General features: G+C 30.2%; 2 protein-coding genes and 1 pseudogene across 2 annotated transcripts; all 3 read right to left on the reverse strand.

The window, feature by feature from the left end:
• Positions 1 to 1,226: 1,226 nt before the first annotated feature.
• On the reverse strand, positions 1,227 to 7,900 carry LOC131653430 (probable beta-1,3-galactosyltransferase 14). Its single transcript, XM_058923564.1, has 7 exons — positions 7,357 to 7,900; positions 5,037 to 5,189; positions 4,875 to 4,957; positions 4,680 to 4,779; positions 3,793 to 3,906; positions 2,914 to 3,056; positions 1,227 to 1,571 (listed from the first exon to the last, which is right to left on the reverse strand). The coding sequence occupies exons 1-7, from the start codon at positions 7,680 to 7,682 to the stop codon at positions 1,486 to 1,488; spliced, it is 1,005 nt and encodes a 334-aa protein (XP_058779547.1). The 5' UTR covers positions 7,683 to 7,900; the 3' UTR covers positions 1,227 to 1,485.
• Positions 7,901 to 8,227: 327 nt separating this feature from the next.
• LOC131650994 (uncharacterized) lies at positions 8,228 to 8,659 on the reverse strand. Its single transcript, XM_058920687.1, has one exon. It carries the CDS (start codon positions 8,657 to 8,659, stop codon positions 8,228 to 8,230), a length of 432 nt encoding a protein of 143 aa, XP_058776670.1.
• A 5,494-nt stretch (positions 8,660 to 14,153) lies between these two features.
• On the reverse strand, positions 14,154 to 14,541 carry LOC131647813 (ubiquitin-ribosomal protein eL40 fusion protein-like; annotated as a pseudogene).
• Positions 14,542 to 15,653: the final 1,112 nt, after the last annotated feature.

Consider the following 15,653-nt stretch of genomic DNA (forward strand, 5'->3'; position numbering starts at 1 on the left):
TTTTGGTCCTTCTGTTTTGGTATTTTAACGATTTTGGTCTCCCTATTTTCTTTTTAAAAAAGTTTTGATCCCCATCCCAATTTTGAACCAACTGTTCATGTACTATTCATGTACGGACCATGCACTGTTTATGAACAAAATTCGGATGGGGGACTAAAACTGTTTAAAAAGAAAATAGGGGGATCAAAATCGTAAAAAAATACCAAAACAGGGGGACTAAAACTGTAATTTAGCCAAATTTCGTAAAAATACCAAAACAGGGGAACTAAAACTGTAATTTAGCCAAATTTCGTAAAAATACCAAAACAGAAGGACTAAAACTGTAATTTATCCAATTTTTTATAGTTATGTATCTGTATAAATTTTACAATCAAAATTAAACTCAGAACTGTGCTATAATCCTTTTTATCTGACATGCTAAAATTTGACAAGTTAATTGTATTTATATTTTCAAATTTTTATCAAAAGTTGTTTTTTTTCCTTTTTGGAGGGTATCTTCTTGCTCTAATTATATTTAAACCTATTTATTTTTTTTATAAAGTTTTGAATCTGTTTGTTTGAACTTTAAAAAAAATTTCAAAAAAAAAAAATTTTTTATAAGAGTTAAAAAATAGTGCATTGACAGTGTAAAATAGTTTTACACGATCATCCAATAGAGAATCATCAATATGTTATGTCATTAAAATTTTTTTAAATAAAAGAATGTTTTAATTGGATACATAGTGGTAATTGATTGACAGTGTAAAAATATTTTTGCATGACTCTTTTTTCTGTTTTTATGAAAATGTTTTTAAAAATATTAAAAGTATTTTTAAGTTGATTTATAAATTAAAAGAGTAATTTTAACATTGTGTAACATAAATATATGTTATTGAAAATTAAAATATAGTCAGAATTATATATATTTTTTAAAAAGATGTATTTTAATAATGATTTCTATAAAAAAAAATACCTTTAAATTTAAGTGATTTTTTATGAAATTTTAATATGTAAAAATAGATAAAATACTTAAATAACATTTTTTGATTTGAATTTTTTTATAAAAAATTTTAAACAAAAATATGTAACATTATAAAAATCATTTATAAAAAAAAAAAACTAAAACAAACAACACCTAATTTCATCCATAATAAGAGATAAATTGATTTGTATAATTCCCACTATTGAAACCATGAATTCAAAAGGCCGCTTAACACTATCATAAGTCATAACTCACTTGTTCAAAGTTCAAACAAAGGCTAATTTCATTATTTTTCAAAAGAATGACGTGAGTTTCTTGTACATATATAAAATCTAAACAAGAATGTCATAAAAATTGGAAAACAAGTATAGTAAAATTATATCATGATTCCTAATTATATGTATTTTTCTCATGCTTTACATAAAGGCTTCCTAAAGAAGGTAAGAGAAAAACTTACAGGAAAAAAAAATTCACATCAAAGTGTCCTCTGTTGACATGAAGATATATAATTAAAAAGATATATTCTAATCATCAGATACCGTAGTTGGACTCTGAATGCAGCTGTCCATTTGATGAAGTTCCAACATTCTCTGTTCTGGATTACAGAGGCCTGTAGGTAAAAACAGCACCCATATGCATATCATTCAGAAACAAGACTTTGCTTTGATTTACACTCATGTATAATTTATAATATTTTAAGATATTTTATAATATTCAAACATCTATCATCATTATTTCCTAAGCTTTGTTTCCATCATTTTCTTCAATAGGTGCTAACCCATAACTCTGATATTGTCATTTCTAGTCTTATCTCGCCTAGTCTTGCTACACATCCAACACAACATCTTATCTCTGCTACACTTAGTTTATTTTGGTATTGGTTCTTGCAGCCTAACATTCGATCTTGTACAACATCGGAGATCTTACAATTGTCCAATAAAATCTTCCGCTTCCGTTTGAGATAATTAATAGATCTACAACTAGGGCATCTATAGAGGGTGGAATAGACAGGCTCCATTTTCATGTATAAAGAATAGGAAATTAGTACAATTTATTTTTTTTAAAAGGGAAGCTTCCATAACAAATATTAAGTTGGAATGTGTATCCCTGTTGTGTAAGGGTTCATGCGACGTGGTGGGTGTATATGGGAAAATGGTGCAAAATGCCAAGAAGGTTCTCCTGCATGAAACTGAAATTGAAAGTGGGCATATCATCGTGTGAACAAGAACTAAGGTTTCAACCAGGTAGTGATATTATTTTATCGCAGGAATGGTAAGGAGCAATAAAATGAGATAGATGGTAGTATGATGTTTGCGATGATAATAGTACATCAAAGATTCAGGTATCTCCATATAAGGGAATGGATAGTCTTCATGGACATGCATCAAAAACCGAAAAATGAGTACAATTTATCTTTAAAAAAATAGATGACTCACCTAGTGTGAAGCTGCAATCCGCATCACTTTCCCGTAAGCATTTGGATAATGTGGTTGGGTATAGGTGAAGATTATCAATTTATGGATATCTGACTAAATTTGGCTTTTAACGAATCATGGGGGATAAGGATTAGAAAATTTATGTTTCTGAACATCAAACTAAAATTTAGGGTATGATGAATGTTAGACATGATGATAATCCATCTAAAGACTCCGTCCTCTATTGGGCCTTTATCGTTGTCGTGTAAGAGTTCTTGTAATGTTGTTGGGTATATGTGAAGATTATTATTTTAAGGATATCTACTAAATTTTTCTTTTTGATAAGAGTTTTGTATAAAAAGCATAAAATTGAAGGTTTAGTGCATCTTTTATTCCGCAGATAGGACGCTGGATATTTCATTCATTGGTACGTCTTAGAGCAATATCGCATGGCAACACCTCTTAAAGTTTTACCAGTCACATAAGTAAGCTCCTAAATAAAGTATTATTAACATATAGTGCAATAGAAATACAAACCTGAACACTTAGGAATATCCCACACCGCAATTGATGTTGATGTACACGCTGGAGCACAAAGTTCGTGAATATTCTCATGTTTGACATTCATTGCAAGCATCCAAGCTCCAATGGTAACATCCTCATTGCTGAACATCCGAAAACTGTTAAAAAAAAGATGCATGCTTTAGATTCACAGTTTTAGAAATATGGAAAAGAGTTGACTGAACAAGGCTCACATCATCAAGTATATGCACTGTGATCTTTGTTCCTTTGTGAAACAAAAATAAAATCTAAAAAAACTTCATGGCAAATTTATAAGGTCTAAAGTATGATACTTTATGAATAGGATGCACAAAAATAGAGAAATAAATCTGCTCAGTTCATGACCTCAAACTCTCCAAGCAATTGAGTGATTCATTTGAAAAAAATAGTAAGAAACATTCACAATTGGATCATTACTTGATATGGGGGCAAAACTAAGATGATAAAGAATTAATGATCTACGGAAGTAAATCGAGCGAAGAGTACAAATGTACATCTTATACAAGATTGACCAATGAACCTCAGGACTGCAATATATTGATATCTTATACAAGGCAGATAGTCTACAACCCAGACAACAAACATAATTCTGACAAGATGTGGAGCAGACGGTATCTCATTCCAGCATGTGAACTAATAAGCAAAATCCAAAAGGTGAAATAGTGGAAAAGCATATATGTAATATGCAAATAAGGCCATATCGATACATCAAATCTAAAATCTAAAAAAGGAAAAGAATATATGAATAAAACTTCAACATCTGAATATCAGAAAGATGTGTTACTAGTTCCTACAGTGAATATCAGCAAAACAAATATACTCCAAAAAGGGTTTGGTAGTTTTTGTGAAGCTTGCCTGTTATTCCTAAGAGCAACCAAGCTTGATACAACATCAGCTGAAAGAGCATAAATAGGACCATAAGCATGAAGAAAATACTCCTTTCCAAGCAAATTAGATAGTGGCTCATACCTGCAAGATTTACAGGTAACATTACTCAATGGAAAAGAAGCCAATATGCTGGTTCTAAAATGAAAACAGAAATTTTTTGATCGTCCCTAAGCATGTGTGTGTGTATAGCACTATGGATAACCCAAAAAGGATAAACTAAAATGACAAGATGTGTATATATATATATATATATATATATATATATATATATATATATATATATATATATATATATATATATATATATATATATATATATATATATATATATATATATATATATAGCACTATGGATAACCCAAAAAAAGGAGGAAAATAACAATTTAGGCCCCGACAAATATTGGATGTAGCATGATTTGATCCCCAATGTATAGTACAATGTTTGGAAGGTATGGGAAGTAATGAAATCAAAAAGGAAAAAGATAGAAAATAAATGGGAAAGCACAAGAGATAAAGGGGTGATTTTCCTTCTCTTTAAAGCTGAGACGGTTAATTAAAATCCGATCTTGTAAAATTTCCTACTTTGATCTCTTGAACTAGTAATAAATGATTCATAAATCCCACGGATAATAGTTGAAATTTATATTTCATTTTGAAGACAAGAACAACATAATGTAAAAGTGCAAAGTTCTAATATTTATGGTATGTGATGATAGAAACAATTTAACAATCGAATGTTCTATTCCTATCATAAAGTGAAATGGGTGAAAATTGAAAACTCAGGAAAACTAAACCAGGAAAGGTCACAATTAAAGTGCTGGAAATGAAATATACTCGATTTAGATAAAGCTAACCATTTGAGTTTCGGATCAGTGAAAACGGGGCCCTTTTTCATGCATCCTATGTACGTCTGGGAATGAGATCTCTCTTTTGCAAGTAGTAATGAAAGCCGATCTAACAATAAAGATTGCAAAGCTATTAATTATTGGCCTCTTAAGAAAAGGTAATCACCATATATAAACTAGAATAAAGCCTAGAGGATATTACACCTGGCCTTAAATATATGTCATCATCAGCTTTAACATAAAATTCGGCTTCGAAAAGAGCATAAGCAGCTTTAAAGAAAGCCAACCTGTAATATTTGACCATATTAAGCTTAGCAACACATTACAGACATCAAGCTCATAAGTTAATTAATTCTCAGAACACACGTTTTGTATGGGAGCTTACTGTACTCCTCTTCAATATCCAATTGAATGAAATCGTCGTATTCAGCTATTTCGCTCTTAAGCGCAGACATCTTCGACCTATCATTTGTTCTACCAATAACAAACCTAAAAGCCAAACCAGTGGCTTCTTCCAGGCTGCAATCAATAACTCAAGATGAGAATAATTACATTACATCGTTTTCAGACCCCAAATTGCACCAGTAACAGAATTACATCAAATAGATAATAGTTCAATAGTTAGATACAGAATGAGATCAAATAAAATCTTATATGAAACCATTAAAAAAAGATTTGGATTTAGCCTGTCATTAGTGATAGAGGATATTATGATACAGGGAGAAAAAACTTTGCTGTTTTACATTTTCAAACCCAAAATCAATCAAACTCACTAACATACACACACTGCAGTTTGAGTACTTAATGCATACTACTAGCTGCTACAGATAAAAACTAGATCACAGATGGGAAATTTTCATTTCTTGCAATACACATATACACCTCACAACTTAATCAAACATGGTACTTCAAATCAAACCCCAATGCAATGCTACGATATAAACAATCACAGCATATTATCCTAAAATCAAAACATTGATGATAATTTGATACAGTTCTGCACAATTGGATACTGATACAACCTCCGATTAGATCTGTTTGGACGGTTTATATCTAGTTAAAGAACTTGATTTATTTTTATTTCTATTTTTACAAATCCCCCCGATTAAATCTGATCAAGGAACTTATTTATTTTTTAGGAACCCTCTGATTATATCAAATCGACACTAGATCTAATCGGATGATTTATATCTGATCAAAGAACTTGATATATTTTTATTTTATTTTTTACAAACCCCCGATTAGATCTGATCAAAGAACTTGATTTATTTTTATTTTACTTTTTACGAACTCTCTGATTAGATCTCATCGGCGTGAAGGTAGGGCTTTAATCTCAATCTTCTCCCTCTTCCTCTCAAGATTTCTATCGGCTTTCAACTGAAGTAAAAAAAAAAACTAAAAATGGAGATAGCTTATTTGGTTTCAAGATAATAAATTCACATAGGCTGTTAATTACAGCTTCTGGCTGCTAATTTCATCGGTATCATCATAGTGCTGTACCTGCAACTCTTTAATCCTAAACTCCATCTGGAGTCGGGCCATTTCTGAACATGTTCTATGTCATTGCTAATGTGTTTTTTCTATATTCTATTTTGGGCACCATCTTCGGCACTCCAAATAATCAGAGTGATTCCTATCATTCTTAATAGTCTCTTCATACTATATGTTGAAAGATCGTCGTAGCAATACTCTACATATGGAAAACATTTGCCCTATTGGTATTCATAGTTGCTCTGGAGCATTCTTCAATGCGGTGAAATCTTCTTACACCATTTTTATTTAGATTTCTATTTGGTTGGGTTATGGGTACGTTGGGATTTCTACCTATCATGTTGCAGCATCATAGAGTTTCAGTAGCCGAATTTGCGGGTGCAGCAGTCGTATCTGCTCGTAATATCATGATTTCATTCAACACGGAAAGCCAATGCACGAGCCTTTGCGTCTTCTCTATTCGCGAGCACATCTTCCCAAAATGCACCAATCTCAGCCGATGCCTCCAAATTATCAAACTAGAATGCCAACGTGATTAAAGACGACGCATACTTCTGGTGAATTTGCGCATTAGAAACGGTCGCATTATGAGCAGCATTATGAGCCAATACAGCCGCGGATTGTGCCGCTGAAATTTTATGATGCACTGCTGCATCATGATTGGCAACATACTTACAACCAATAGAAATCTAAATCGAAGACAAAATGCTACGAATATTTCACCGTATTGAACAAATGTATACTCCAGAGTAACCATGATTACAATAGAGAAAATGTATTCCATATGACAATCATCTTCAGCTAGAACAATAGGAATCACTATGCCATTATTTGGAGCAGCGACGATGGTGCCCATTTTGGATGGAGTTACGGCCAGAGGTAATGGACTAGAGAGTTGCAGGTAGAGTACTATGATCAGCCAGAAGTTGTAATTCACAGTTCTGGTTTAAAAAGTAAGAGTTTGTAAAAAATAAAATAAAACCTAAAAAAATAAGGGTTTTATATATGATCAATGAACTGGTTAATTTCAAATCAAACCCCAATGCTACAATATAAACAATCACATCACATTTATGCTAAAATCAAAACATTGATAATAATTTGTTACACTTCAATAACATAATTATTTTTTATTGACTAAAAAAACAAAATTCAATTGGATAATGAAAACTAGAAAAAGGAAGAAGAATAGAACCGTTGCAGTCCATCAGGATCGGAAGGAAACCAAGTCTTCCTCAAAGATTGCCGTCTACCAACGGATCCAAATCCGGTCTGAATTCCAACAAAGGCCATTACCTTATGCCTATCTTCAACAACCGCATTTCGGCCACCGGTACCGTGATCCCATAGGACGCGAACAGATCTAGGGTTTCTATTTAGGCAGCGATGGTTGTTTTGAAACGGTCTGAGAAAAAGAACGATTCCGAAGAAGAGGACAGAGATGAGGATGAGTAACGAGGATCTGCGAGATGAAATGGATTGACGTGCGTTGAAGAATGATTTGGGGGGAAAGGAAGGCATTGTTTTAGAAGACCGGAACTTGAAGAAGCTCCGGTTGTGGTGTTGGAATTGAGTATTGGATCATATCATCAAAAGCATTGATATTACTTGTTAGGTGTGGAATTGAGTAATGGTGGTAGTGAGAGAGGGATTGAAGGAGATGTAGATTAGGTAGCTAGAGAGAGATTTGAAGAGTTGGTGAAGGTGAAGGACAGTTGAACTGAGAAAGATGACAAACTTGAGTTATACGTTTCTTATATATTTAATAAATATAGAAACGTGTAAGGAATATACGACAACCTCCAATGTTCCAATCTAAAATTGGTGTATTTGTGGGAACCACCGTGCCAAGATAATCGAGATCTTGAAGAGCTTAATTTTATTCGTCTATTTTTTATTCTAATGGTGTAACTTTAAAAAATTAAGAATGGATTTCATAGTTTTAATTTACTCCCTATATTCCAAATTATAAATTACTTTCTTTTTTTTTTTTAAGCTGAAAAGTATCAATAAATAAAAAAAAAAAAGGAAAACAAGATACACAAGGGGGACCAAGCCAAGACCCCTTAAGAAAGCATTCTTAGCCTAGGGGTACCAACCTTGTCTAAAAGGTAATCCTTAACTAAAGAGGAATGCACATAATTAAACCAAACAAAACTACCAAAAGAAAGACCTAAGTTCGCAAGGAGATCAGCACAAAAATTGGCTTCACGGTACACATGAGAGATCATAAACTCAATTTTGCGAGTATATTCAATACAACTGAGCCAACGAGATCTAATCTTCCAAGGAACGATAAAAGGATCCGAAAAAGCTTTAACAACCATACTACAGTCCGTCTCAATCCAAACTTTCTTATACTTTAATAATTTGGCGTTTTCAATAGCTAAAACAACCGCCAAAATCTCCGCCGTAGCAGCATCACCTTCACCCAAAAAATCACAGAAACTTCCCAAATGAATAGCTTGACTATTTCTGAAAATGCCCCCGCACGCCATAATTTTAATATATCATTAATGATTTTTACCTAATATATCCAAGAAAAAGCTGTCAAGTTATTTTATAATTTTAATATATCATTAATGATTTTTACCTAATATATCCTCTCAATATATATTTATCTTTTTTCTTTCAATTTTTTTAATTTTGTTTTTTAATATAATTATTGAAGGGCAATTTTGTAAAGTGTATTATAGTAAATTTAGCACAATAATAATGTTGGTATTAGTATTCATTATTAATCAATTGTCTCGGTACAATTTAGCGCTATGTTAAGCAATTTTAGATGTAGTTAGGTAGAAGTAGCATCTATGAGACCGGTAAATAAATTTATATACCATACTTGTTAGAGAAATGATTCATTTTCCTAAAACACGTAGCACAAGTAAAAACCAAGGGTGGATCAAGCCAAAGACATGGAATTTGGTCCACCCCTTTTAAGCCCGTTCAAAAGCGAGGTGGGGCGGGCCTACTTAGGTGTCCGAGCTCAAAAGTCATGCTCGTCCCGTTTACTAACGAGTTGACGGGTTGGCGGACCGGCCCGCCAATTTTTATTTATTTTTTTATTTTACAATTTAATTTACCACATAATTTACAAAAAAAAAATTAATTATAACCAAAAAGGTCGATAAAATATTTTTTTTAAAAATGCACAATAGAACTTCAACATATCTTAAGTCCAAACAGTTCAAACAATAAAACAAATAAAGATCAATTATAACAAAAAAAAATAACGAAATAAACCCAACCACAATAAAAAAGCGTATCAAAATAAATAATACATATCACTTTAATCCTATTTAAAACCTAACTACTAAAAAACCCAATTAAGAGTTTACATAAAACAGATAGTGATAGCAATTACACCGCACAATACATCATATATGGTGCATAAAATAGTAGTGCATAAAATATCAACACCTAACTTTCTCACTAATTACTTCATATAAATTTTTATATTAAGCGATTCCTTAATAGTTAAATCTAAAATTTGTCACACTTATAGACTCATCAAATCCCTCTTTTTCTTAAAATCAACATCTATTTCTAAAGAAAACATGTGAGCTAATGTATTAATAACTTAATAATTATGCATGTTATACAACTGTTCTTTTATTTCAAGTTTTTCTAATCAACACATGTATTAGAAAGTTATAGAAAGAACGTTACAATTATAATTCAATTTGTATGTATAATAATTTAGAATACAATTTATTCAATATAATTCTAAGAGAATAGTGTTGTTTTTATAGTTAAAGTTATTTTAATTCTAAATAAAAAATAATTTTTTTAACAAAAAGTCCGCGGGCAAAACCAGCCCCGCCCCGCCTCGGCTCGGTTTTTTAAGCGGGTTAGGCGAGGCGGACCTACTTAAGGTACCGAGCCGAAAACCTCAGCCCAGCCCGCCCAAAATGGCGAGTCAAACGGGCCGACCCGGCGGGCCTGGCCTGTTTGCCACCCCTAGATTACCTAGGACAAACTTATCACTAATCCAAAGTACCTCAAATGATCAATGCTCAATTGAAAGGTAGATTTGAAATGATGAAAGTTCATCAAGCACCATTCCAAACTTCATGAATAAGATGGACTTCTAGTCATCCAATTAATCAAAAGAAGAAAAGAAAAAAAAATGAAGAGAGAAAGAACAACCCAATGGGATTGCAACATTAGATCAAGCTATCATCAATATCAATCACTTTTCTTGGTTCAACAATTGTGAAAACAAAATATCACCCAAAGTCCATTGATATTGATGAAGTATTTATCAATCAATCATGATCCAAGGCAACTAACAATCAAACAACATATAAATAAATAAAATAAAATAAAATCAAGCATTAAAACATGTTTTAAAGGATTTTTAAATGGAAAACAAAAAGGAAAATGCATAAGAAATATCTAAACATCAAATAAAAACTCAAGAAAATCATGAAAAGTCAGAAATGACTCCAATCATCTTTAGGAATTTTTGGAGATTTTTAATGCCTAGAAAATATTTTTAAACTAATTAAAATGCATGCAAAAGGAAAAAATTAATAAAAAATAGCAAAACATAAAATAAAGTTGTGAAAATTTAACACAAGGTGTAAAATAATAAAGGATAATTTTTTGATTTTTTTTGGGATTTTTATGATTAAAATTTTATTTAAAATTAATTTTAGAATTTAAAACAAAATAAAGAAAATAAAATAAATCTAAAAAAGCCAGAACCATTAGATCTGAGTTAATCAAGCCAGGTAAGCGCATCAGATGGATGTGGACAGATGGAACACAATGGACCTTAAGTAAAAGCGCACATCGGATCCAATTTAAATGAACCAATCAAATTAAAACAAATGTCAACATGTGATTGGTCCAAGCATAAAAAATGATTTAGTCACCACTGTTACAACTTTGGTCATCTTCTACGACGTGTGTCACCGGATTTTTGGAAAATGGTAACGTTAGAGAACAAGGCCACCACTATTGTGACCGTTACCTCATCATGAATCCAACCATATGCTTCACTTCTATTTATTGGAAGTGAGTAGAGAGAATTTCAGAGAAAATTGTGAAATAAGCAAAAAAACGAAAATCAAAATTAAATGATGTAACTCAACAATCAAAGCAAGCAGATGTATGGGAAAGAATCAGGGAGTGATAAGCAACACATTAGTATCTTATTTCAGTCAAAAAGATGCTCCAAACTACCTTGTCTAAGTGTGATCAGAAGTGCTTGAAAGATAAACTTAGTCGTGGCATTTCAGATGGTATTAAGCTTTAGTTCTTGTTGCTATGACTTCATGAGATGGCAAGGTAGCTAATGGAAACAAGAAATCAAGTTGAAAGAGCTTAGAAATGACTCACGGTCTCTGAAAATTTGTTAAGGAATTCTGAGTTTGAGTATAGCTTAGAAATGAGTCACTACTACAATTTTCACCTTTAATAACATCAATGTAATGTTGCTTTTCTATAAAGGGAAATTAAAACTTTCAAATAGAAATATATGATAAATCTTGTTTGTTAAACCCTATTAAAGGGTGACTCTAACAGTAGTAACTTTCCTAAAAATTCTATAATAAGTTATTAACAAAAAAGTTAAAAGTAATAAGTAAATAGCACAGAAATATAATAGCACTTTAATGTAAAACGCTAACAAAGATGTACCCTATAATAGCATTTGTCTAAAAAACTGTTGTTGTAACGCTTTCTATCAAATTAAGAAAAATGATGAATAATCTATGATCCACAATCACTGTATTTATTAGTTTATTGTAACAAAAATTGTAAATAATATTTATAGTTTTCTTTAAAAGAATTGCATAAAAAATACACTATTTTTTCTGTATTATAACTCAACTTCTCATTCTCAATGCGTGACATTCATCCTCATTGAACTCCAAATTCTCTCACCTTTAACTTCACATTTATTAAACTCCGAACTTTCATAATAATTCTCACTCCAAATGAACTTTGCATTGTGAGTTCTCAAATCCTTCTCGGATAAACCCTTGACCTTCTCTGCAAGAATACCAAGAGACCATTGTGTTTCCACAAGACTACCACCATGAGAGTCGGTAAACACAATCTCAATAGCTTTCACATCACAATTCTAAGACTTATTTGCACATATACTCCCTTAAACCGATAAATATTTCTACCTATCTCAGTCTTACTCCAAATTTATTTTCGAAGTCACAATTTTTCTATAAAGAAAAAGTTAGTTTAAAGTTTACCTCAATGAGACTTTTAGGATCTCATTCTTTAATAGTTCAATTTCAAAGACAAACAAAATTAGGTATAGAAATTATGATTTTAGATATTTTTCCCATTCTTTCATTACTCTCTATCTTTCTCTTAATTCACTCGCTCTTAATATCTTTTTCTATTTTAAAAAAGAATTCAAATCAAACCGCTATAGTTTATGCATTTTATAAGTAATTAAAATTCGCTTATAAAAAAAATAATAATTAAAATTCAAATACTATGATTATTCTTACTTTTATTTAAAGGGTAATGCTAACGAGTGTCTTAGGGGCACTGGTTAAGAGTTTAAAATGGTATATTTTGCTTATTAAATACTTTTAACAAATGTAGTTAAAATTAAAATAATTGACTATTGTAAGAAATAAAAGATATGTTTTTCTTAAAAACACTTGTATTCAATGCATTGAAAGTTTAAATAATTGATTTATTTAAAGAATATTTACTATATTTGAAATTCTTATTTAAAAGATACTATAATTTAGAGTTTATATTATTTCTTTCTTCCTAAATTCTTTCTATCATAAATCATTTTCAAGTTTCTGCAATTAGTGTCATATATGTTAAAGATTGGAAGTTCATTTTCTATCTCGAATCCAAACAAATCTTAGAGTATTGTCAATTTTGTGGTAGGTAGTAAATTTGGAATTTGATGGCTATATGTTGAAATATGGTGAAGGGACCAGCTTAACTCATTTAAGAGTTATAGGACCAAACTAAACTTAAAAACTAAGTTAAAGGACCAAACTAAACTTAAAAACTAAGTTAAAGGACCACAAATTAATTAAACAAATAATCTTTCTGTTAACAATTTTTATAGACAATTTATTTTGTGTTTATAGACAATTTCAACATGAAGATATTATTAGAATTATAATCAGTTTAATCTAAAGTTTTTCTACACAACTTTTTAAAAAATTTAAAATTATCTATTTGTTAAAAAAATAGAAATGCTTATTTTACTTTCATATTTGTATAAGCTAATTTTATTATAATTTTACCGAAAGCTAGCATCACTATAATAATATAAACTATAAATCTATGAATTAGCAAACTATATAAAATGAAGTCTAATCAATTATTAGATAGTTCAGTGGTGATTGACTCTGAATTTGACACCGAAGATCACTATTTGATTCTAACTTCCAAACTAAATTAGACGGTCCAATAAATCGAATATTAAAATTGATTTAAATTATCATTTGAGTGAAGACCCATTTTGTTCCCTCACAAAAATTACACAATCTAAATTAGTCCCTCACAAAAAAAAACTCGATTTAATCCCTTATTTTTTAAATACTAAATTAATTTTAATTTTTAATTTCATTTTTAAACAATTCTAATTTAATAATATCAAAAAAGCCAAAATAGTTTCTTATAAAGAATCGAACCCAAGACTTTTAAACAACATCTTAAACCTTTACCAGTAGGTCCATATTCATTCATGAGTCATGACAAATAATTTTCATGATTTCTAGTAATACTAAATAATTCTGAATTTAAAACAAAAATTACAATTTTTTTATCAATGACGTCTCGAACCTAAGTTCGTTAAATGATAATCACTATACAATTAGACAAATGATCAATTTCTATTTTTTTAAGCCAATTAATTTTTACTAATATTGATGAGGGGAACAAAACAAATGAAAAGAGAATATAATGTCATGACAATGATTATACCAAAATAAACTCCAACTACATTCAACATTAAGCAAAACAGCAACAGAAAAACAATACCAACCAGAATCTACTTGATCTTCTTCTTTGGCCTCAACTGATTGTTGTGTCCACACTTCTTCTTGCGGCAGTTAACAGCCCTATGATGTAGACTAGCATAGCATTTGCGGCAAATGGTTTTGTTTTGGTTGTATTTCCTCGCCAAAGCCATCAAAGAAGGTTCAATGATTCCACCACGAGGCCTGAGAGCAAGATGAAGAGTAGATTCCTTATGGATATTGTAATCAGCCTAGGTGCGTCCATCTTCAAGCTGCTTGCCGGCGAAAATCAAACGCTGCTGATCCGGTGGAATACCTTCCTTGTCTTGGATCTTTGTCTTGACATTGTCAATGGTGTCGCTGCTTTCGACCTCGAGGGTGATGGTTTTTTCGGTTAGGGTTTTCATGAAGATCTGCATTTTGCGGCTTCTTTATTTCTTCCTATCAATTTCGATTGTTAATATTATTAATCATAAATACTTAACTTAATAATTTAGAACAAATATTTACTTATTTCAAATAGATATCATACAAATAAATATTTACTAATTTTAAATAATACAAAAATTTAAAAATAAAATTATATATTTAATTAAATAAAAATAAATTATATTATATTTAATTAAAATTAAATTACACATAAATAAATATTTAACGGATAGACTCTATTGGTACAAATTTTATAATTTTTGTTTTAAATTTAGAATTATTTAGTATTACTAGAAATCATGAAAATCATTTATCATGAATGAATATTGGCCGAGTGGTAAAGACTTAAGATATTGTTTAAAAGTCTTGGGTTCAATTTTGGTTTTTTTTTATATTATTAAATTATAATTGTTTAAAAATAAAATTAAAAAATAATTTATTATTTAAAAAATAAAAAAATTCAACGTGACAGTCCAATCACGGTTTAAAAGTAGGAAAAAACCAGTTTGAAAAAATATTAACTGAATGACTAATATGATCCGGCTATATTTTATAAGGAATTAAATCGAATCTTTTTTTTGTGAGGGACTAATTTAAATTGTATAATTTTTGTGAGAGACCAAAATAGATTTTCACTCTAATCATTTTAACAAGGTGATAGTGTAATTCAACAAACTTTATGTGATACATGTAATAATATTTTATCCCGTTAAAAAAATGTAATAATATTTTATATTTTTAGAATAATCTATACTTAAATACCTTAGTGGTCTCCTCCTTAACTTAATTTGTAAATTTAGTTTGGTCTTATAATTTTAAAATATGACAAGTCTGTCCTTTAACTCACTTAAAAGTGTGTTTGAATTGGCGGTGAATAGAATTGATTTTGAGAGAATTAAGTTTGGTAAAATTGATTTCAATAGAATTAAATTTAAAAAATTGACTTATGTTTGGATACAATAATATAGAAGTGATTGTTATCAATTAATGTTGTTTGGATAGTTTTAACAAAATTGATTTTAAATTGTATTATTAGCAAAGTGATAATAAATTTTAATACAAACAAAAAAGAAAAGAAGTAATTGATGAAAATTAAAGAGGG

The sequence above is a fragment of the Vicia villosa genome, linkage group LG2, assembly GCF_029867415.1.
Source record: "Vicia villosa cultivar HV-30 ecotype Madison, WI linkage group LG2, Vvil1.0, whole genome shotgun sequence".
Taxonomy (NCBI): Eukaryota; Viridiplantae; Streptophyta; class Magnoliopsida; order Fabales; family Fabaceae; genus Vicia; species Vicia villosa.

Bases quoted from the DNA above. Each gene is read 5' to 3' on its own strand.
- LOC131653430 (XM_058923564.1), bottom strand. From the start codon at position 7,682: ATGCCTTCCTTTCCCCCCAAATCATTCTTCAACGCACGTCAATCCATT. The intron at 4,780-4,874 runs GTGTAATATCCT...CTTTATTGTTAG, and splicing joins TGACATATATTTAAGGCCAG to ATCGGCTTTCATTACTACTT. The intron at 3,057-3,792 runs GCAAGCTTCACA...TTTTTTTAACAG, and splicing joins GTTGCTCTTAGGAATAACAG to TTTTCGGATGTTCAGCAATG.
- LOC131650994 (XM_058920687.1), bottom strand. From the start codon at position 8,659: ATGGCGTGCGGGGGCATTTTCAGAAATAGTCAAGCTATTCATTTGGGA.